The 18370-nt window shown below is 40.3% G+C and overlaps 1 protein-coding gene across 1 annotated transcript; it reads right to left on the bottom strand.

Annotated features, from left to right (window-relative positions):
* Positions 1-59: 59 nt before the first annotated feature.
* HEXB (hexosaminidase subunit beta) lies at positions 60-17131 on the bottom strand. Its single transcript, XM_014886143.2, has 14 exons — positions 16740-17131; positions 16489-16646; positions 13113-13178; positions 12301-12347; positions 11995-12105; positions 9361-9462; positions 7645-7774; positions 6794-6974; positions 5695-5781; positions 5042-5114; positions 4272-4446; positions 3391-3481; positions 3063-3167; positions 60-246 (listed from the first exon to the last, which is right to left on the bottom strand). The coding sequence occupies exons 1-14, from the start codon at positions 17030-17032 to the stop codon at positions 183-185; spliced, it is 1683 nt and encodes a 560-aa protein (XP_014741629.2). The 5' UTR covers positions 17033-17131; the 3' UTR covers positions 60-182.
* Between the last annotated feature and the right edge of the window lie 1239 nt (positions 17132-18370).

Genomic DNA, 18370 nt, shown 5'->3' with positions numbered 1-18370 from the left:
ATTTCACAGTGAAGAGTCCCTATTTTTGAAAGGTTAAAAACAATCATTTTTACTCCAACAAGGCTGTCAAATAATTTTATTTTAAAAGTGAAAATTTTAAGTCTTGATTCAGATAGGAAACCACATGTACATATTCATCCCCAGAGGCACTTCAGGCTGTTGACAAAAAGTCTTTGCAGCAGTTATGGCCCTCTTGCTTCATGGGCGCAGTATCCAACAAATACTGGTTCGGCTGCTATGCCACGGCTGTTAAAATAAAGCAGAATGGATATGACCATAATTGAACAACTGGCTGCTTATGTAGGTAGGAAGAGAGATACTGGAAATCTATTTTAATAACTATATAAACAAAACTATTTCTAAGAAACAACAGATGGCCTATTTAGGGAGTGAGAAAGGGCCCAATTCTACTTTTGATTGTACTTTTGATTGAACCTCTGTTTCAATCAGAGGCACCAAGCTGTTAGCAGACATGTTGAAAAGCTTAAATTCAGGGGCTAGTTCTTTTGATGTTCCACAAAATCTACTGCTTTTAATGAAAAGAAGGTCATAAGAAAGGCAAACATGAATCAACTGACATTTACACATTCTTCCCTCTCCCAACCTCAATGTTTCCTTCAAATGCAGGTCTAATTCCATAATTTTCATCACTCTGGGGGGAGGATTCAGGGTTTATTTCAGCTTACACTATCATAAATTATTCTGTTCTCATGTGGCATTAAAAACAAACCACCCCATGTGGCTTATGATGGTGCAGCAAGACAGTATAAAAAACATGTTTCAGAATTAAAGTAGTTGTAAACAACACTCTATTTCTCAAATGTTTAAGACATAGATACTACTGCTGCTAATGTTTAAAAGTGGTGCAGTGGAAGAAACTGAGTAATAGATCAGCTGAATGACTGCTGCCCCTAAGCAGGACATACTCTTAGTAAGGACAAGGCTTGGTGTCTAGGTCTCTGGAATATATGTCCATCTTCTTGTTTCCTTCCTCCCATCACCATTTCTCTGCAATCTGGGCTGCTGTATCCTAGAAGAAGCTGAGTTGAGATCTGAATAGTACCTACTGCATTCACGGTACTATTTCAGGAGCAGTGGTCTTGATCTTCAATAGGCAGAGTTACTGCTCTTCCAGTGACCAGGATCTAGCTGTTACAATGTGCCACCTACCGATTCCCCTTGCTCCCTAGTAACCAGCTGCAGAGCAAGCCAGAGCTGTTTGTTCTCTTGGAAAAGCCCTTTGTCCTGCTACAACTGCCACAGTCTGTGCATACGTGATGAATAAAAACATTAGTAGGAACAGTGTCCTTGTGTACATGCTAAGACTACAGCAGCCTGATACTAAGTCAGGTCAGTCTTTAAGGAAGCCCCATGAAACACAACAACTGCAGCCCCATGGAACGTTCATTTCCTCAATAGAAAGGGAATGGTTTCTCTAGTGTTTTCAAAGCCTGTATAAAAAGAATCATTTCAGGGCAACATATATTTTTATTACGGTAGTTACTTTCTAACAGGAACTGTTCATCCTAAGCCAGCAAAACAGTTTTTCCTTAGACTACTTTCTGTTGCTAATTATATGCAACAAGTAATACAGGGCGTAGTCCTTAGTCTGCCCCAGCATCTCTCATGCCAGCACTACCAGAGCAGCTGCTGTCATCTGGACCAGTTCCCTATACAGCAACGGAAGTACCAGAGTTAAGGAAGAAGGTGCAGAGGAAGCAGTGGAGTAAACCAGGTCGAGGAACAGCATCGTTCACTGAAAAACCCTAATCCTAGTGGTACAGCCACTGTACACTTAACTGTTCAGTTGTAGCAGTGTTTTCCTGAGCCCCACCAAGAGATGCACCACCTGGCTAAGTAATAGTACGTAAGTTTTGAAATACCTTTGATCTTGTTTTTAACATATATTGTCAGCTCTCTCTTAAGGTATCTATTTTTCTCATGACTGAGGGAGACAGCACAACTTACATATACCTGTTTTCTTACATCATGATTTTAAGCCAGTTTGAAATAATGCAACCAAGTCAATAATGCAAGTCAAAATTTACAAGTCCTTCAGTCACTCTTGATTAAAGAGTGACAGTAAGCTAAACATACACTATATACTCTAAAGTGATTCCAACAGATAATCATGCTAAGACATCTTCATGAACACGAGCAGAGAGCTTGAGTTTCAAGTGCTACCTATAACTGCTGTTGCATCCTGTTCTTTAAAAATTTCATTTGTATCTACCTTGAATTACTACTACACAAAGCTGAAATTTTCAATGAGTTGTCATAAACTTCTGTAGAGAAACAAAATGGTATGTTTCATGCTTGCTGCAGTTCAACTATTCAGCTCTCTGACTTTATACTTCAAAAGTGAAGTCAAACTTGGACTTAAAACCTAGAAATCACTCATATCTGTGAATGTACAAAAAGAACAATAGCAAGAAATAACCAATAACTTGTCTAGGAACTTTTTAGCAAAGAAGTGGGAGAAGAATATGTTCTAACCACTGTAAACAAAGTCAGTTCACAAATGAATTAAAATTTGTCATGGACTGCTTATCCACTCCTTTCAGCCCCTGAAGTAAGGCAGTACATGAAAGAATAGGTTGCCCAAACTCAACTCTCATGCAAACAGCTCCAATTGATTACCTGCTACAGGTCTTTAATAATTATTCATAATAAATAAATAACACCACCTTTTTTTTTAGAAGTCTGCTCTTCTGTCAGTGTACTCCTCCCACATACTCTTTAATATAATTTTTGTCTGAAATAAGTCAATCATGGTGTTCGTTTTTCCTTTACAGGAAAGAGAAACACAATGAGTCCTAGTATTTCATTGAAAAAAATGAGTTCTGAAAATTTTAGTTGCAGAACTAAAACTCCAGACCTGCTGTCTTAATGCATCTGTCTTCCTCTTCTGTGGATACAAAACCAAATGGGATTGCATTTACAGTCAAGTTAAACTGCTAGCTCTCTTCCTGCATCTCCAGGCCAGCAGTTTATGCCTGTACCGTTATTCTCTTGGTAATAAAACTTGAGAACCAAGATACACTGTAGCTACTCAATCTTACCTGAGCATGCGGCATCGATGATTAGTTAGCCTTTTGTAGGCATCCTGCAAGTTGGTCACGTTGCTGCTGCTCCAGAGTCTTTCCCCAACAGCACTTGCTCGAGGCCTGTAAAGGTATACTAAGTTTTAGGGTAAGTATGGTCTATAACCAAGAATGGATTAATTTTTTTTTAATACCACATCTAATATAATACTTTAATATTCAGAAACATTAATTTTCATAGCTGCTTAGGTTCAGTACAGAGCTGTTACCACTAGCATACCGTCCTGTGGGATTAATTAATGCTTTTAACTGGCTTTTTAAAAGCTAATGACAAAGCAGTCCATACCATAATCTTGGTGTCAGGTTAGTTGCATCCACGAATTCCCCCCACAGGCAGGCTTCTCCACCTATTAAAAGTTTCTTCTGTTTTTCAGATCCTGAATTCAAAGCAGAAAGTCAGCATTTCTCTCTGTCCAGAAGATGGGCATATATCAACAATTTAGATAGGACTGATGTTCTGTTTTTCTCCTATAAAATACTCATCCTAAACATTAACTTAGATTTTGGTAGTCTTGTTATTGAATGTGAGAACCACCAAGCCATTTGCCCAGAGAAGCCATTTCTCTGCTCTGTCAGAAGGGATTTTACCTTTTATGCTCTGATGAGATTCCTCAGCTTTTTGACATTCCTGAGAGATTTAAATCCTGGTGGAAACTATTAATTCTATCACATGCAGAACATTCCTTGAAAAAATTACTTAGGTATTTTCCTTAATGAGCTCTGAGAGATCCCTTGCACAAAATCAAAGCCCCATGGAAAGCATAAGATGTTTGTATCAACTTTAGATAGAGGGAGAGAACATGTCTTTTTCTAGACTAGTTTAACACTCAAGAAGCTTGGTAACATAAATTCAGTGTCTGTCTGCAAACAGCCATTTTGTGCAGCTCTGCTCCTAAAGCATCTGCCCACCTAGTCCAGCATTCTGTCTTACGCAAACACCCGTATCAGATGCTTGAGGAAGGTAAAACCTTTCCCACTGAGAAACGCAAAGTTCTTTTTTTATAATTTAAGAGTTTTCCAGAGTTCTAGCTGACCATAATTCCCTTGATGATACTATAATCACAGTGATGGATGACCACTATAAACAGCCCTATTCTTTCCATTTTCACTGTACTATAAACCAAGGAGTTTCATGCACAGAACTTGCATATAAAAAAAGTAACAAACCAGGGAATTTAAGTGGTTCGACACTGTAGTATTTCTTCCAGTCTTGTCCATAACTAATGTAGTCTAAGTACCAGGGTGCTGACAGGACAGCAGCGAACCCAGCTCCAGTGACACTGCTCAGTTCATGAGCGTAGTTATTTGCCATCCACACTTGAACTACAGTGTCTGGTTTCAGCTAAAAGAGGAAAAGACAAAATAAACAAATTAACCAACTTAACCCAAAAACATTTATGAGAATCCTAATAGCTGTTATCAAGGAAAAGGATCATGATTTCAAAACTCTCTATTCCCCCCAAGTCAAAAGCTGATTAGCTTTTTGCTGGTTTTAAACACTCAACTAGAGTGAAGTCTAGGTTATACTATAGACAGTTAAATGCTCTAAAAGGATTCCTACATGCACCATATATCTGACCAGCTCGTAAAAGCTGAGCATTTGGTGTTACTAGACCAGACACACAGTTAACTTGAGAAAAAAAAAAGAAAGAAAACTCCTCTACTTTTTACTCTGATGTTTTAAAGCGTATTACAGTAACTGTGTTCACCTTTAGAAAGCACTTCAATGCTGGTGTTCCTGTTTCACCTATTACACATTCAACAGATGATAATTTCAAGGGATTGAAATGACCCACATATGGAGAGACTTACTAATGTCAGCAGTCTTGCTTTAACTCTTAAGAGACAAAGCCAGATCTACTTAATAGTCTGCTTTGGAACCCTCACGCAATATTGTGCTGTTATGCAAGAGCACCTTACTATTTTTCCCATCTTACCTGCGCTTTGTGATCAAAAACTTCTTGCCAGACCATTTGTCCTTTGTTGTAGGAGGAAACAATGTCCAAAATGCTAGAATTTAGAAATAAAACCAGGTTTATGAACTTTAATGAGACAAGTACATACATTCAAAAGCAGCAACATTTTCTACCCCAAGGCACATCAGACCTTCCCCACCACTGCACAGGGGACCAAGAAAAAGCAGGTTGTTCTGGTTTTGGCCTTCAGTGCTCTGTCTTGCAGAGCATGTTCTACCATGTAGAACAATGTGCACGTACATTAACACAAACTGCTGTTCAGAACTACCAGCAACTCATACAGGGTGACTAAATCCATGTTATTTAAGGAGAGAAAGAAATGCCTGCAAAAACTTCCTCTCCACCCTGTGTGCTGACACTACTGCAGATACCTAGTTTAAGATACCCAATACATTCACAGTGTGTGTAAAACTAGCTTACACATCTGTGCTGTGCCCCACATTTAAAGCTATGAACTTCAGACCTGGTATATTAAAATAAAGTGGACAGTCCCAAACATGTGGCAATTTTTCAAAATAATGTAGATCACTAAGTCAGCTTCTGTATCTGAATTTCAATACTACCCTCAAACAATGGCTGTGAAAAATTGAACAAGAATTAAAAAAACAACGTACTTCTCAACATAGTAAGATTCCAGTTTAGCATAGTCAGTGCCAAAACCTTGCTTCTTCATGAACTCTTTCACTTCAGGGTTAGATTTCCTTAAATTATAGCAAGAAAACAAGTTAAAAAAGATTATTTTTGTTACATTTTAAACCAGATTTCCCAATCATTTTCATGCACAGCACACTTATTATGCCTTACGCATGCCACAGCCTGGAACTCACTGCAGAGCAGGTGGTTAACATGACTTAGATATTTTGAGTTTCCTCCTGATTTGAAACAGAGCCAATAGACCTAATTCTCTGGTAAAACTGCTGGAGCCACTGTTCTGAAGCAGTCTCTAGCCGGCTGCCTCAGACTCTTAAGAGCACTGGGGTTCCTGGTATCTCAGCCAGTTTGTGCCAAGGTTATCAGCAGAGAACTGAGAACTCAACAATTTTGTGTTTCTACCACAAAAAATCAAACCAACGTTTTTGTGTTAAAGCATTTCCAAGAGGTTTTACTTCTGTATAAAAATTAAATCATGTCTTGAGTGTTTGGATTTGATCTTTAAGAAGAATGTAGAAATACTAACTAGATCAATTTGAATACTCATTAAAATATTCCAAATTCTTTATTATTACGTAGTCTCTCCAGCAGAGAGACTCCAAAATATTCAACATCCACAACCGAATTAAAAACACTATTAATAAATGCTGTACTTCTAATACAAACACACATGAGTCTATTTGGTAATTCTTACTGTTACCAGATTTTCTGGTGGGCAGAACTCAGTGTAAACATCTACTTTAACATAAACCATTTAAATGTTAATTTTCCTGTCTAGTACTTCTCTAACATACTAGTTCTCTGGCCTGTCAGGGTAATTTTCATAAAGAAATTCTTTAGAATACCTGAATATTTATGAAACTATGAGTCAGAGCAAAATTCTGCACATCAGTTGCTTTTTTGAGGATCACAAATGATCTACCTGTAAACAGTTAGAGAGGTAGGAGGGGAGATCTTTTGGTTATGCAGTGAAAACTGTCTTATGCAACTGAGTTCCATAATTGATGAAGGTGGACAGGTTTAGGAGGCACTAGATATTTGTTCCTTGAATAGTTGCCATACCAACAACTGAAGTCCACTTCATCTCCTCCCAAATGAATGAATTCATCAGGAAATACACTACTGATCTCTTTAAAGAACTTAGCCATGAAGTCGTAAGTTGTATTCCAAATAGGATTTACAGGTCCAAAGGACCCAGTTGGCTGTCCTCTGTCGTAACAAGGAGTGAGAAGATCTTTTTGACCTAATAAAAACAATTAATAGATGATATTCAGTTTCATGTTGCAATGCTAACTTTGCTAGAAGGAAAAAGCAGTTAGTCATTTTATAAAGATAAATATTCATGACCTAAGTGCTCACCTATTTTAAGTATAATCAAATAGAGGCAGGATGAAGTAAGACCACTTGTAAAAGGTTGAAGAACCCTCTAACCGGCAATCAGGACTCTGACTTTCAGATCTGTGATTTAACACACATTACTATATATAACATGTCACAATAGCTGGAAAATAGCATTTGGATAACTACCTGAACAAAAAAAGTTTTAATGAATATCAGAAGGAAGCCAGTTAGAAGAAAACCAAACATTATGAATGTGCTTTAGAGGCTTCTTTTCACTTTTTATTACTCTGCTTTTTTAACGCCTAAGCCAGTATGAGGTACATAGCTCAAGGTAGAATGAAGTCTAAAGGAGAATATATCTGTACCCTTGCACACACATCTAGCATAGAACACATCAACTTTCTTCATTTTATTTCCTGAAACCTATAAAGGTCATGACATCACTTAGTGCCTCTTCCTTACCTCTTATCAAAGGTCTTCCAAAGCACTTTATTGGTTACTTCTTAAAAAAATTAATTTTCTTGCTACTACTTACCACAATCTCTTAACAATTAATATTTTCTTGGGCATACCTTTTCCCCAAGACTGTGTATGTCCTGGTGTATCAAACTCCGGGATAACTCTGATGCCTCTTAACCGGGCATACTCAATCACCACACGGACATCAGTAGGAGTATAGATGAGATTAGAGGAGTATGCCCCCTGTAAAATATTCACATTTAGGGACAACACACTATACCAGTAGATCACAAAATTTTGGACAGAAGTATTTTAATTTAGACTGGAGAGCAGTTTTACAAGTTGGCTGTGGTTTATCAACTGCACAGACAGAACTTTTCACTTAACTTGTGGAGAGGAAAAAAAACCACACCAAAACAACAAACTCTCAACACTGAGACAGATCTCCTTGAGGAGACCTTCCAATCCTTCTTAGCTCACAGTTGCTGAAAAAGGCAGAAAAGCTAGTTTCTTTTCCTTCAGGATTTTGAAAGATACACTTTTCCATTCTTCTGTACAGAAGCAAGTTATTTTTGCCCATTAGCTCTGAAACATAGGGCTCTTGCTACATAACATACAAGACTAATGGAAAAAGCAAAAAGTTCCAACATCTCTACTTAGTTTTGATACAGTGACCAATTTAGCATCAGGACGTGTTTTTTTGTGACACTAAATTTGAGCATAATTCCACTCTCACACAGTCAACAAATGTGACAATGACCAGGTTACATTTTGGTGAAACAGATGCTTGCCAAAGAGCCAAACTATGTAAGAATACCTAATGACTCTTCATGATTAATACCACCTTAAGCTTCTGTTTATCTGAAAACAGTTTCCACAGTCGAGTTACTTAAAAAAGAAAACAGTAGACAAGAAGCCTTTAAAAGAGAAGCTTATTGAGACAAAGACCATGTCCCTCTCTCTAGCTGTCAGTGGGATATATATGACAGAACTCTACTAGAGTTTGCCTTTACTAGACAAAATAATCTGACTGCACTATGCAACATCTGAATTTCTGAATTATATGCAATTTCTGAATTACAAAATTTTTCATAGCATCTGCTCAAGCACTGCCAGTGTAATTTTCATGAGGGTCAGATTCTAGCAAGCATTTTAAAACGAATCACAAACCTTGTACTTAGGCTTAGTCTATTTAACTGTTCTTAGCTATCTTAACTGTTTTTAACTAATCTTGATTTGGCTCCTACTGCATCTGACTGAGCAAGAACCTCATGACGGCTCTCACTAATGTAACAAGGCTTACTATGTGTCTAGGAATAAGAAACACATTCCACTGTATTTGTTTCAGGAAACAACCTTCCACTTTTGGATCTCTTACATGGTGTGTTTTGTAAAGCTAACTAGGTATCAGACAGGGCAGAAATACTACTGCAGTGGTGCCAAGAGCTGTCAGGAAAATCTCTTAGATTTGTTTGAGTGGCAGAAGTCAACCAGTTAAAGAAACCCATCAACAGAAATCCAAGCAGTGTTCACTACTTATTTGCATACCATTAGTGTTCAAAAGCCTGCAAACACTGAGGATCATACAGAAAATTTGAACAAAAGAGTAAAGGTCATTTATCATGCATCCAAAAGAAGACTTAAAAATTGTCCACACAGAAACTCAGGCATCATCCTAAATGTGGACATGCTGGCTACTGGTGCCATGGTACTGTTTTACAATCAGCCAAAGCAGATGTACTCAAGCACTGGTAAACTCCGCATTTTATTTTCATGAAATGTGTGCCAGATTTCAGCCCTTCCACCCTGCTCCAATGATGTTCACTCACCTTGTCACTTAATTCAGGGAAATAAATGCTCTGGTAAGGGAAGGACTGATCATCTACTATATGCCAGTGGAGAACATTGAACTTATTAAAAGCCATGGCATCCTGTAAAAAATAATGCAATAGAGTCTTAGAGTCTTAGTCAATAGAGTTAGTTTAACTAACACTTCATTCTCATAGAAAATCCATGCAAAAAAGTGGTCTTGTCCCAGCATATCCTGGATGCCTAGAGCAACAACTAAAAATGAAAAGAAACCTCAACCAAACCAAATCACCCCAAAACCCAATAAAACCCCACCCCTTCCCCCACCAACAAACCAAAAAAGCATTCTGTTTCACTAAAACCTAGAAGCACATACCTCTACTGCTCCACCCCTCTGCAATTTTATTTTCATCACTGCTGTCAACAAACTCTTGATCTGACCCCCATTCTACCAGCCTGTGTAGTATGAACTGTTATGAACACTTACGAATTTCTTCCACTTCAGAACACATACCCTGAGATTAGCTCAGGTGCTTACAGCACAGTGCTCCTAATACCAAGGTTGCAAGTTTGACCCCCATATGGGCCACTCACTTAAGAGCTGGGCTCGATCCTTCTGAGTCCCTTCCAACACAGACGGTTCTGTGAGTAATTCTCTATGCATCCTAAGTTATTTCAGCTTACTGAAAAGCTCATACTTTTATAACTAAATACCTTGTACTCAAAGAGAGAACAGCATGAGAGTTTCCTGCTACATAGTACATTGCTTCTTGCTAGTGACTTCTGCAGAATCCATTTCAAACGTATATAAAATAAACTATGCATTTTTCCTGCAAAAGACAGTGTTTCTTTTATGTTTTCATTCATAACAGTGTCAGTACTTCCCTTTTTTTTGATCTCGAAGATAATCAATTTTAACAGCTGGACAGTTAAACATATACCTTGAGTTATGCTGGCTTTTTAGTCACTAGAAGGGTGTGCTGTGAGCAGACCAAATAAGTGTTTACATCATTCATGACTGACTGCAACACAGCTGCTCCCAATCCCTTGCAACAATACAATTGTTTTCACCACTCACTCCTCCCTTTTTTTTATCCCTTAGGTGCATTTAAAGAGGTGATAAAATCTCTTCATCACCAAATACACAGGAAAGTTTATATCTTGTCCACTCCCCAAATTTATCTCATCTGTTTCATGACACTGCAGAAGTTTTAATTGCCATGTCTTCATGCATTATTTACAAATACCATCCTTCTACACAGAAAATTACCTCTGGACCTTCAGTTCACCTATTCCTTCCTCAAGGAGAATGCCCTTCCTGGAATACAGTGCAGCAGTTGAACACAAACAAGAAACGTACTTGAACTGCTGCCCTAAGTATCTAATCACCACACATCAGAGAAGAAACTACTGATGCTTTTTGTTAGTCTGGATTCAAGCAGGCACAGAGGTGGGAAAAGAGGCATACTTGTTCTTAAAGCAGCAAACAGCATGAACTGTAGCTCTGATAATCTATTAGAGACAGACACGCAATTTAAGGAAAGAAAGAAGAATAGCAACAGTTACAGAAATACAAAAATAGTTAGAAATGCAAGTCTCTTTGGACATCTCTTTTAGACATGACAAAAAATATTGACACAAATACGTGAGACTTTGAAGCACCCTCTGTTGCAAGTGTAACACTACCACAAGCATTACTTGCTGAACAGGCACTGACCTTGAATGTGAAAACAAGGTAAATACCAAAAGGACAAGTTCTGAGCATAGTTCAAGAATGACCTCAGAAATTAAAAACTGTTTTTGTCTGCACTCTTTGCCTATCTTAAACTGTTTTTCAAAGTCCTGCAACATGGCAGGGAAATTTCAAAGATTACTTCATCTTGGAGAAGCAAGACAGAGACAAGACAGGAAACTGTTCCTCCACTTCAACTAACTAAATAATCCCTCCTACAAGGACTTCAATAAAAAGACTGGGGAGTGCAGAACAGTAAAATCCCCAAGTTTGGCTGCTGAACTTAGACAAATACATCATCTTTCCATCATGGCTGAAGCACATTAACTCTTAATGTGCTTACTGAAGCTTTTTGGAAGAAATTTTGTTTGGTTTTATTGGTTAGTCTGGGCTTATTTTTCAGTAGCTTCCAGTGAACACTTCGAATTTCCTCCCTTGTTCTGTAATACTTAATTACTGGCTTGTATTTAGCAGCTTAAGGAAGGACTACCAGAGCCTGCTGTTGGACTACCAAAGTCTGCTCCAAAAGACTGGAGTTTTCCTGAAATCACTGGCACTGAAGCCAGAATTTGCAAAGCATCTCTTGTATTGCTTGATGACAGTCAGATGTCTCAAAACATGCTTCCAAGAAATAATGCCTTAAGCTGGTTTAGGCACCAGAAAATACAGAAAATCTGAGGTACTACAAACACCAGCCCCTTTACAGATTCAATAACCATTGTGTCTGCCCACTCAATTCCTCTCTATGTTCATTCCAGTCTATGTTCTGACCTTTGCTTAGCAAAATTCACTCTGTCTCTTTAAAGTCGGACAGAGGATATGGGTTCTTCTTTCATACCAGCTCCAGTTGCTTCCTACTTCAGGGGCCAAAACACAACAACAAAAAGCCTTCATTATTAACGATACAAAACTGCATACTTACCAGGTTTGTAAGAATAGATTTCAATGGCAAATAATGCCTTGAAGTATCTAATAAGACTCCTCTATGAGCAAATCTTGGGAAGTCATTGATTTCAGATTCATTGATGAGAAACTATGAGAACAAAATTTAAAAATTAGAATTTTATTTTAATATTATTTCAAACAGGAAATAATTTTTCTTTTTCAGAAAATGGTTATTGGAAATACGTAACAAACTGAAGCGTTGCTGAATGAAACTGGTAGGTCTGCTCTTTATAGAAAAACACCCAGTTACCAGACAGTGGATTTAGTTAATAGCCATACTTACACTTCCATAGTCATCTTCATGAACCAACTGGCTGAAAGTTTCCAAACCTGGAAAAATATCCAAGAAAGGGATCTCAATTACAACCCAGTACTTGCCCTTAAAATTTTAGTTACAAACAACACCATAACTATTTACAGGCATTCACATAACTAGAAAGAATGCTTTGTAGATGAGTTTCTTTCTCTTTAGCACAGTTCCTTTAATTGCTCAAGCACCACCATTAAAAAAAATCTGGAGAGCGCCATTCAAATTCTCTATTATGAACAGATACTGAATACTTGTGCTACCACTCAGCTGTAGCAGATTGATCCCCAAATAGTAAAAAAGTTACTGAGAGGAAGGTGGGAATTTCTGGTCTTGTTGTACATCTATTCCTGTAATTTCTGGAACTGGTGAAGTTCCTAATTCAGCATGAAAAATCTGTTCATTTATAGGTTACTAATATATAGACTAAACATTCCAGTAAGAACAGCATACTGAAATGTCAGGATTATTATTCTTTGTGATGTGTTCAGCATTTCCACTCTATAGGTGCAGTCAGAAAATAATCTGTTCACACTGTAGTTTAAAAAGCTTTTTGCTTGGTCTGGCTTATTTCAGTCACAGCAAGAATGTACTTACAGTGTGCCACTGGGTCTGAGATGCTGAGCGTCTGGATCAAGGATACACATCTGAGTATCCTTCTTGCCTGACTAAGCATACTTCCAATGAAGTACTGAATGAGGGCAAGGCTCAATGGCCAGCTGGTTCTTGGTTTGCCATGCTTTATATATGCCCTAAACAAACAGTCAATGTGAAAAGCATCAGCTTACCTCTTAAAGCACCCCATACCTCAGAAGCTTTCAGTACAGCCACAGGCTCAGTTACAGTTAAATGGTCTAAAGAAAAGAAAAAAATGCTTACTAATCAAGAAAGAATGAATTGACAGGATAATGCCAAAAGGCATTAAAAAGATTCTTCAAGTGCCACATCTCCCTTTGTGTATTAAATTCCAACCAATCCTGCTCTCAATGGTGACAGCATACAATTATTTTTCACCTGTTCTTTTATATAAAGAAAACTACTATTCAGAGAGTCAACAGCTAATCAGAAAGAAGGTAAAAGAAGTAAGGTGCTTAGTAAGGGCAATGTTAAAATATTGCACATGAGCCAAAATTCCAGCAACGTGTAAACCAATTGACTTAAAATCTAACACATTATATTTTTGCATTTAAGACATATGTGATAAGGGCGGCTAAACCAAACCTAAGTCATGAAAAGTTCACTTCTCCTTCTACCTTCCTTTTGTATAGTTTACGGTTACATATTTTTTTAGAGATATAACTTGTCGTATAATATTGTCAGGTGCTTACTACTAAGGTCTTATTACAAAGAAAAAAAGGTACTATTCAAAATATAGAATCACAGAATATGCTGAGATGGACTATTAAGTCCAGCTCTTGGCCCTGCACAGGACATCCCCAAGAGTCACACCAAGTGCCTGAAAGCATTGTTCCAATGCCTCTTGAACTCTGTCAGGCTGCTGCTGTGACCACTTCCCTGGGGAGCCTGTTCCAGTGTCCAACCACCACAGCTTAGGTGAAGAACCTTTTCCTGGCATCCAGCCTAAACCTTCCCTGACTCAGCTTCGTGCTGGTACCTCAAGTCCTGTCACTGGTCATGAGAGTGAAGAGATCAAGGCCCGCCCCTCTGCTTCCCCTCTGACGCTGCTGCAGACTGCAGTGAGGTTTCTCCTCAGTTTCCTCTGCTCCAGGCTGAACAAACCAAGTGACCTCAGCTGCTCCTCATAGAGCTTCCCCTCCAGACCCTGCACCATGTTTGTGGTCTTGCTTTGGACACTCTCCAGTAGCTTTCTATCTCTCTTATATTGTGGCAGCCAGAACTGTCCCCAGCACTCGAGGTGAGGCTGCCCCAGTGCAGAGCAGAGCGGGACAATCCCTCCCTTGCCTGGCTGGTGATGCTGTGCCAGATGCACCAACAGGGTGCCAGGTCACCCTCTTGACCAGTATGGGGAGATGAAGTATGGTAAATAAAATGAATAATGGTACCTGAAGGAATCTGTAACAATCCTCCCTTAAGTTTGAGTAGTGAAGTACAGTACAAAGTACCAGTGAAAAAAAAAGCTAAATAATTTTGGTTTTGAATTTAAGGTGATTCAGTAAATTTTAGAGAAGAAACAAATGTATTTTAAGTATTTTTAAAAATCACATACACATATATGCATAAAAATATACTGCATCTATAAATCTATAGATTTATATTATTATTCAAACATCAAAGCAATAATTGCACATCTGAAACAGCAGAGAAAAAAATCAAAGGGTTCAATTACCGTACAATGACTTATTTGATCTGTGTCAGTATGAAAGAATGGTTGGCTACAATTAACACAGTTCAAACATTTATCTAAACTACCAAAGAAAAGCCATTCAGTGACATGAAGAAAGTACCTCAAGCTTCCATGTTAACCTAAGCACTGATTACACATACTGGAAGTTTGGGGTAAGAAAAAGAATTTAAAAGACTACTGCATTCTTCACAGGTAAACTGTAGGGAAAATGCAATAAATTGTCAAGGATTTAATTCCCAGACAGCAGGGTTTTGTTTTTTCTGAACAAGTATCATACCTTAAATGAACTTGAAAAATCTTATAATAAGCTAGTTGAAACATTTTACACGAACAGGTAAGAACTCAGCAGGCAGGAGGGCAGATAACCTGTAGTTTGATTACATATCCAATACTCTTCTAAAGGATAGTCACTGACTGCTCCATACTATCTTTATTAACAAGCCAGACCACCCAAACCAGCAAGTCACCAATAACAGAATTTTTCAGAATCTGTACCCTTAAAAAGATAGCCCATTAAAAACAAGAAAATCAAAACTTGCTGAAGTCTGGAAAGCTCAGCTTATTACATGATGAAAACATGTTATTTGTAAAAGAAAACTTATTTCTTAAAGCAGAAGGAAAAAAACTGCCTGTTCTAAAGAATGCAACCTAAAAAATCACATGCTCTGACAGATTCCGTGACATAAGACTAGAACTAGCTTTGGTTAAAATCTAAAGCTTCACAAACCAGTTCAAAGTGCAAAAAATAATAAAGCAGCACAATAACCCGACTGGCAGAACAATGTTAAAAGCATTAGCATTTTTGCTGCTAGATTTCATTTGCATTGAAATGTATTAAAAACTCGCACATAAAAACTGAACTCTTTGGCTATATGTCCCAAAAGGGATTAAGTAAATTTAGTATCAGTACATTCTGTCACAAGTCAGGTGGCATTAATCCTGCTGCCGATGTATGACTTGAGATTAAAAGGATCTTTTTTCTAAGGATCTGTATCCTGGATACCAAACAACAGATTATCTCAAAACAAGACTAGATTAACTGAGTATGTTGATTTTTGTGTTAGCCTGCCCAGACAAAAAGCAGTATTATTGCTCAGCCTTATTTCTGTTAAGGAAATTCTCTGGTGATTAGTACTTTACATAGAGTATTCCTCCACTTTGGACTTCAGTCCTAGAACTAAAGAAGCACAGAAAAATAAATCTAATATAAACATCATGTTTTAAAATCCTTTCTTGTATCTACAGAGAGAAAGGAAGTAGACTTATAGGACTGCAAGATGAATAACAAGTTCAACAAGCACTTTCTGGTTTTCCTGGAAAAACAGGAAATACCATGCACTTATCTCAGTGTAAGTAGCTTCAATTCGAATGCAGTCATTTCTTAGGAGATGGGTAAGCAGTGACAGACTTCACTCAGTAAATACCCTGTACTGAAAAGGATCATCTCCTGAGTATGCACAGATCCCATCACAGAAAACTGGCTATTGCACACTGTGGTATCTCTGATTCCTAATGCTAGCTGCCAGAAAGGACAGTAGCAGGTAAGCGAGCTGTATGATAGCTGACCTGCAAAAATCACAGGCGACAGGTGACGAGCTTCATGATTCACTGTGGGCTGAGATTTCCCACAGCATCAAGAGCAAGAATTATCTTCTGGTCGCCAATGTTGTGAAATGTTTTTGTGCACTTCCGAGAGCCCTTGCTTTCCAGTTCCTTAAAAAAAACCACCCAAAAACCTGCTGACTTCTACACCGGGCACGTGATCGGAAAACAAGCGCGTAACGGTGCCGCCTAAGCCGGGGAAGGAGGAGCGCGGTGGGCGGCCGAGCGGTACTCACAGGCCTCGCTGGAGGTGAGGTGCGGGTGCCTGTCACAGCCAGGGTCCCCCGCCTCGATCACCACCTGCAGCTGGAACAGCTCGGGCTCCCCTCGGGCAGCCAGCGGCCTGCGGCCCCGCGTCCGCCGCCGGGAATGCCCGAATATGTACTCGTAGTACCTGCCGGGGAAGCAGAGGCGCCGGCGGGGCCCTGAGGAGGCTGCTCCAATCCCCGGGCCGCCGCTGCAGCACCCCGGCCCCGCCGCCGCTCACCTGCGGAAGGCGTTCTGCAGCAGCCCGCAGCCCGGCCCCGCCGAGGAGCCGGCGCCGTGCACCAGCTGGAAGCGGCTGGGCGCTAGCTGCAGCTGGCGAGGGTACGTGCGGACCCACTGCGGCAGCGGCCACAGCGAGTCCTCCGGGACGGCGTCTGCCGCCAGCTCCCAGCCGGACGGCTCCGGCTCGGCCTCGGTCCGCGGGGCGCCGTGGCGGAGGCTGGTGCTCACCAGCACGGCGGGCACCGCGACGAGCCCCAGCAGCAGCCCAGCCAGCCCCATGGCTCTGCCCATAGTGGGGCAGCTGCCTCAGCCCGCCCGTTCTACTCGCAGGGCAGCCCGACTCCGCCTCTGGCGCCACGGCGCCGGTCAGGGCGGGCTCGGAGCCTCAGTGCCCGCCCGCGGCACCGCCCGGCCGGCGGCCCCTCGGCCGGAGCGCGGCAGGGGGAGGGGCCAGAGGGGAACTTCGCTGGAGCGAATGGGTTCTTCACGCTCCTCTGAGGGGTTTTCTCACATAAAAAAATATATTGTTAGCGTCCAAAGGAGACCCACGAGGATGGTGAAGGACCTGGGCGGGAAGCCGTATGAGGGACGGCTGAGGTCACTTGGTCGGTTCAGCCTGGAAGACACTGAGGGGAGACGTCATGGTGGTTTTCAACCTCGTGAGGGGAAGCAGAAGGGCAGGTCCCGATCTCTTCACTCGGGTAACTAGTGACAGGACTTGAGGTAACAGTACACGGCTGAGTTAGGAGAACTTCACTTTATTATCAGGAAAAGGTTCTTCACACAGAGGGTAGTTGGGGGCTGGAACAGGCTCCCCAGGTAAGTGGTCACGGCACCAAGCCTCACAGATTTCAAGAGGCATTTGAACAATGTTTTCAGGCACATGGTATGATTCTTGGGACTATCCTGTTAAGAGCTAGGAGCTGTACTTCAATGATCCTGATGGGTCCCTTCCAGCTCAGCATATTCCATGACTTTTTCCATCAGCTGACACCACGAGGTCCTGCACATGGCACCACTCTACAGAATAAGGGAGCATGGCTGGGCCAGCTTAATTTCTCTTTGGAAAGAGTGTGATGCAGGCCACACTTTCATGAAGGAAACTCTGCATCTCTTGTACTGCTACAAAACAATTTCAGTCTCAGCAGAAATTACTTTTTCACAGGCTTTCTACAGAATGTGTTACAAGCTATACAGTGAATAAGCAGGAGTCTGAGTTGCAGTGAAGTGTTTTAGCCTCTAACGAAACAAACCCGGTGTTTTGGCCAGTCAATGCAAGATTGGGAAAGTTGTTCTGAAGTGTCTGTGAAGACGGTCAATCAAACGTTTCAAGACTAATGTCACAGTGGGGAGGAGTTCAGTCTTCATGCCACTTCTAATTGAATGGTTAATGCAAACGCTGAAGTGTCACCATTGTTGCTTTGGCTGATACACCAGCTAAACCCACAGCAATGATGGGGGGAGCTGACACTTGCACTCTGCTACTGCAGACTAACTGAGGAGCTGGTCAGCCATCCTGAAGGGGATGGATCACAAAACATCCTAGTTCTCTGCCCAGCTATGCAAGTGGAGTGCAAAAGCTTAACAGAAAATATTTGATGCAGGCTGTCCATAGCAGAATGTTATTTA

The sequence above is a fragment of the Sturnus vulgaris genome, chromosome Z, assembly GCF_052056855.1.
Source record: "Sturnus vulgaris isolate bStuVul1 chromosome Z, bStuVul1.hap1, whole genome shotgun sequence".
In the NCBI taxonomy this organism is placed as follows: domain Eukaryota; kingdom Metazoa; phylum Chordata; class Aves; order Passeriformes; family Sturnidae; genus Sturnus; species Sturnus vulgaris.
This window is presented reverse-complemented; position numbering and strand designations above follow the sequence as displayed.

What these genes read in the sequence shown, in the direction of transcription:
- HEXB (XM_014886143.2), bottom strand. Translation starts at nt 17,032, where the DNA reads ATGGGCAGAGCCATGGGGCTGGCTGGGCTGCTGCTGGGGCTCGTCGCG. An exon ending in CTGCAGAACGCCTTCCGCAG is followed by an intron (nt 16,647 to 16,739) that starts GTGAGCGGCGGC and finishes CTTCCCCGGCAG; the next exon opens with GTACTACGAGTACATATTCG. An exon ending in GAAGTGGACTTCAGTTGTTG is followed by an intron (nt 5,782 to 6,793) that starts GTATGGCAACTA and finishes CTATAATTTAAG; the next exon opens with GAAATCTAACCCTGAAGTGA.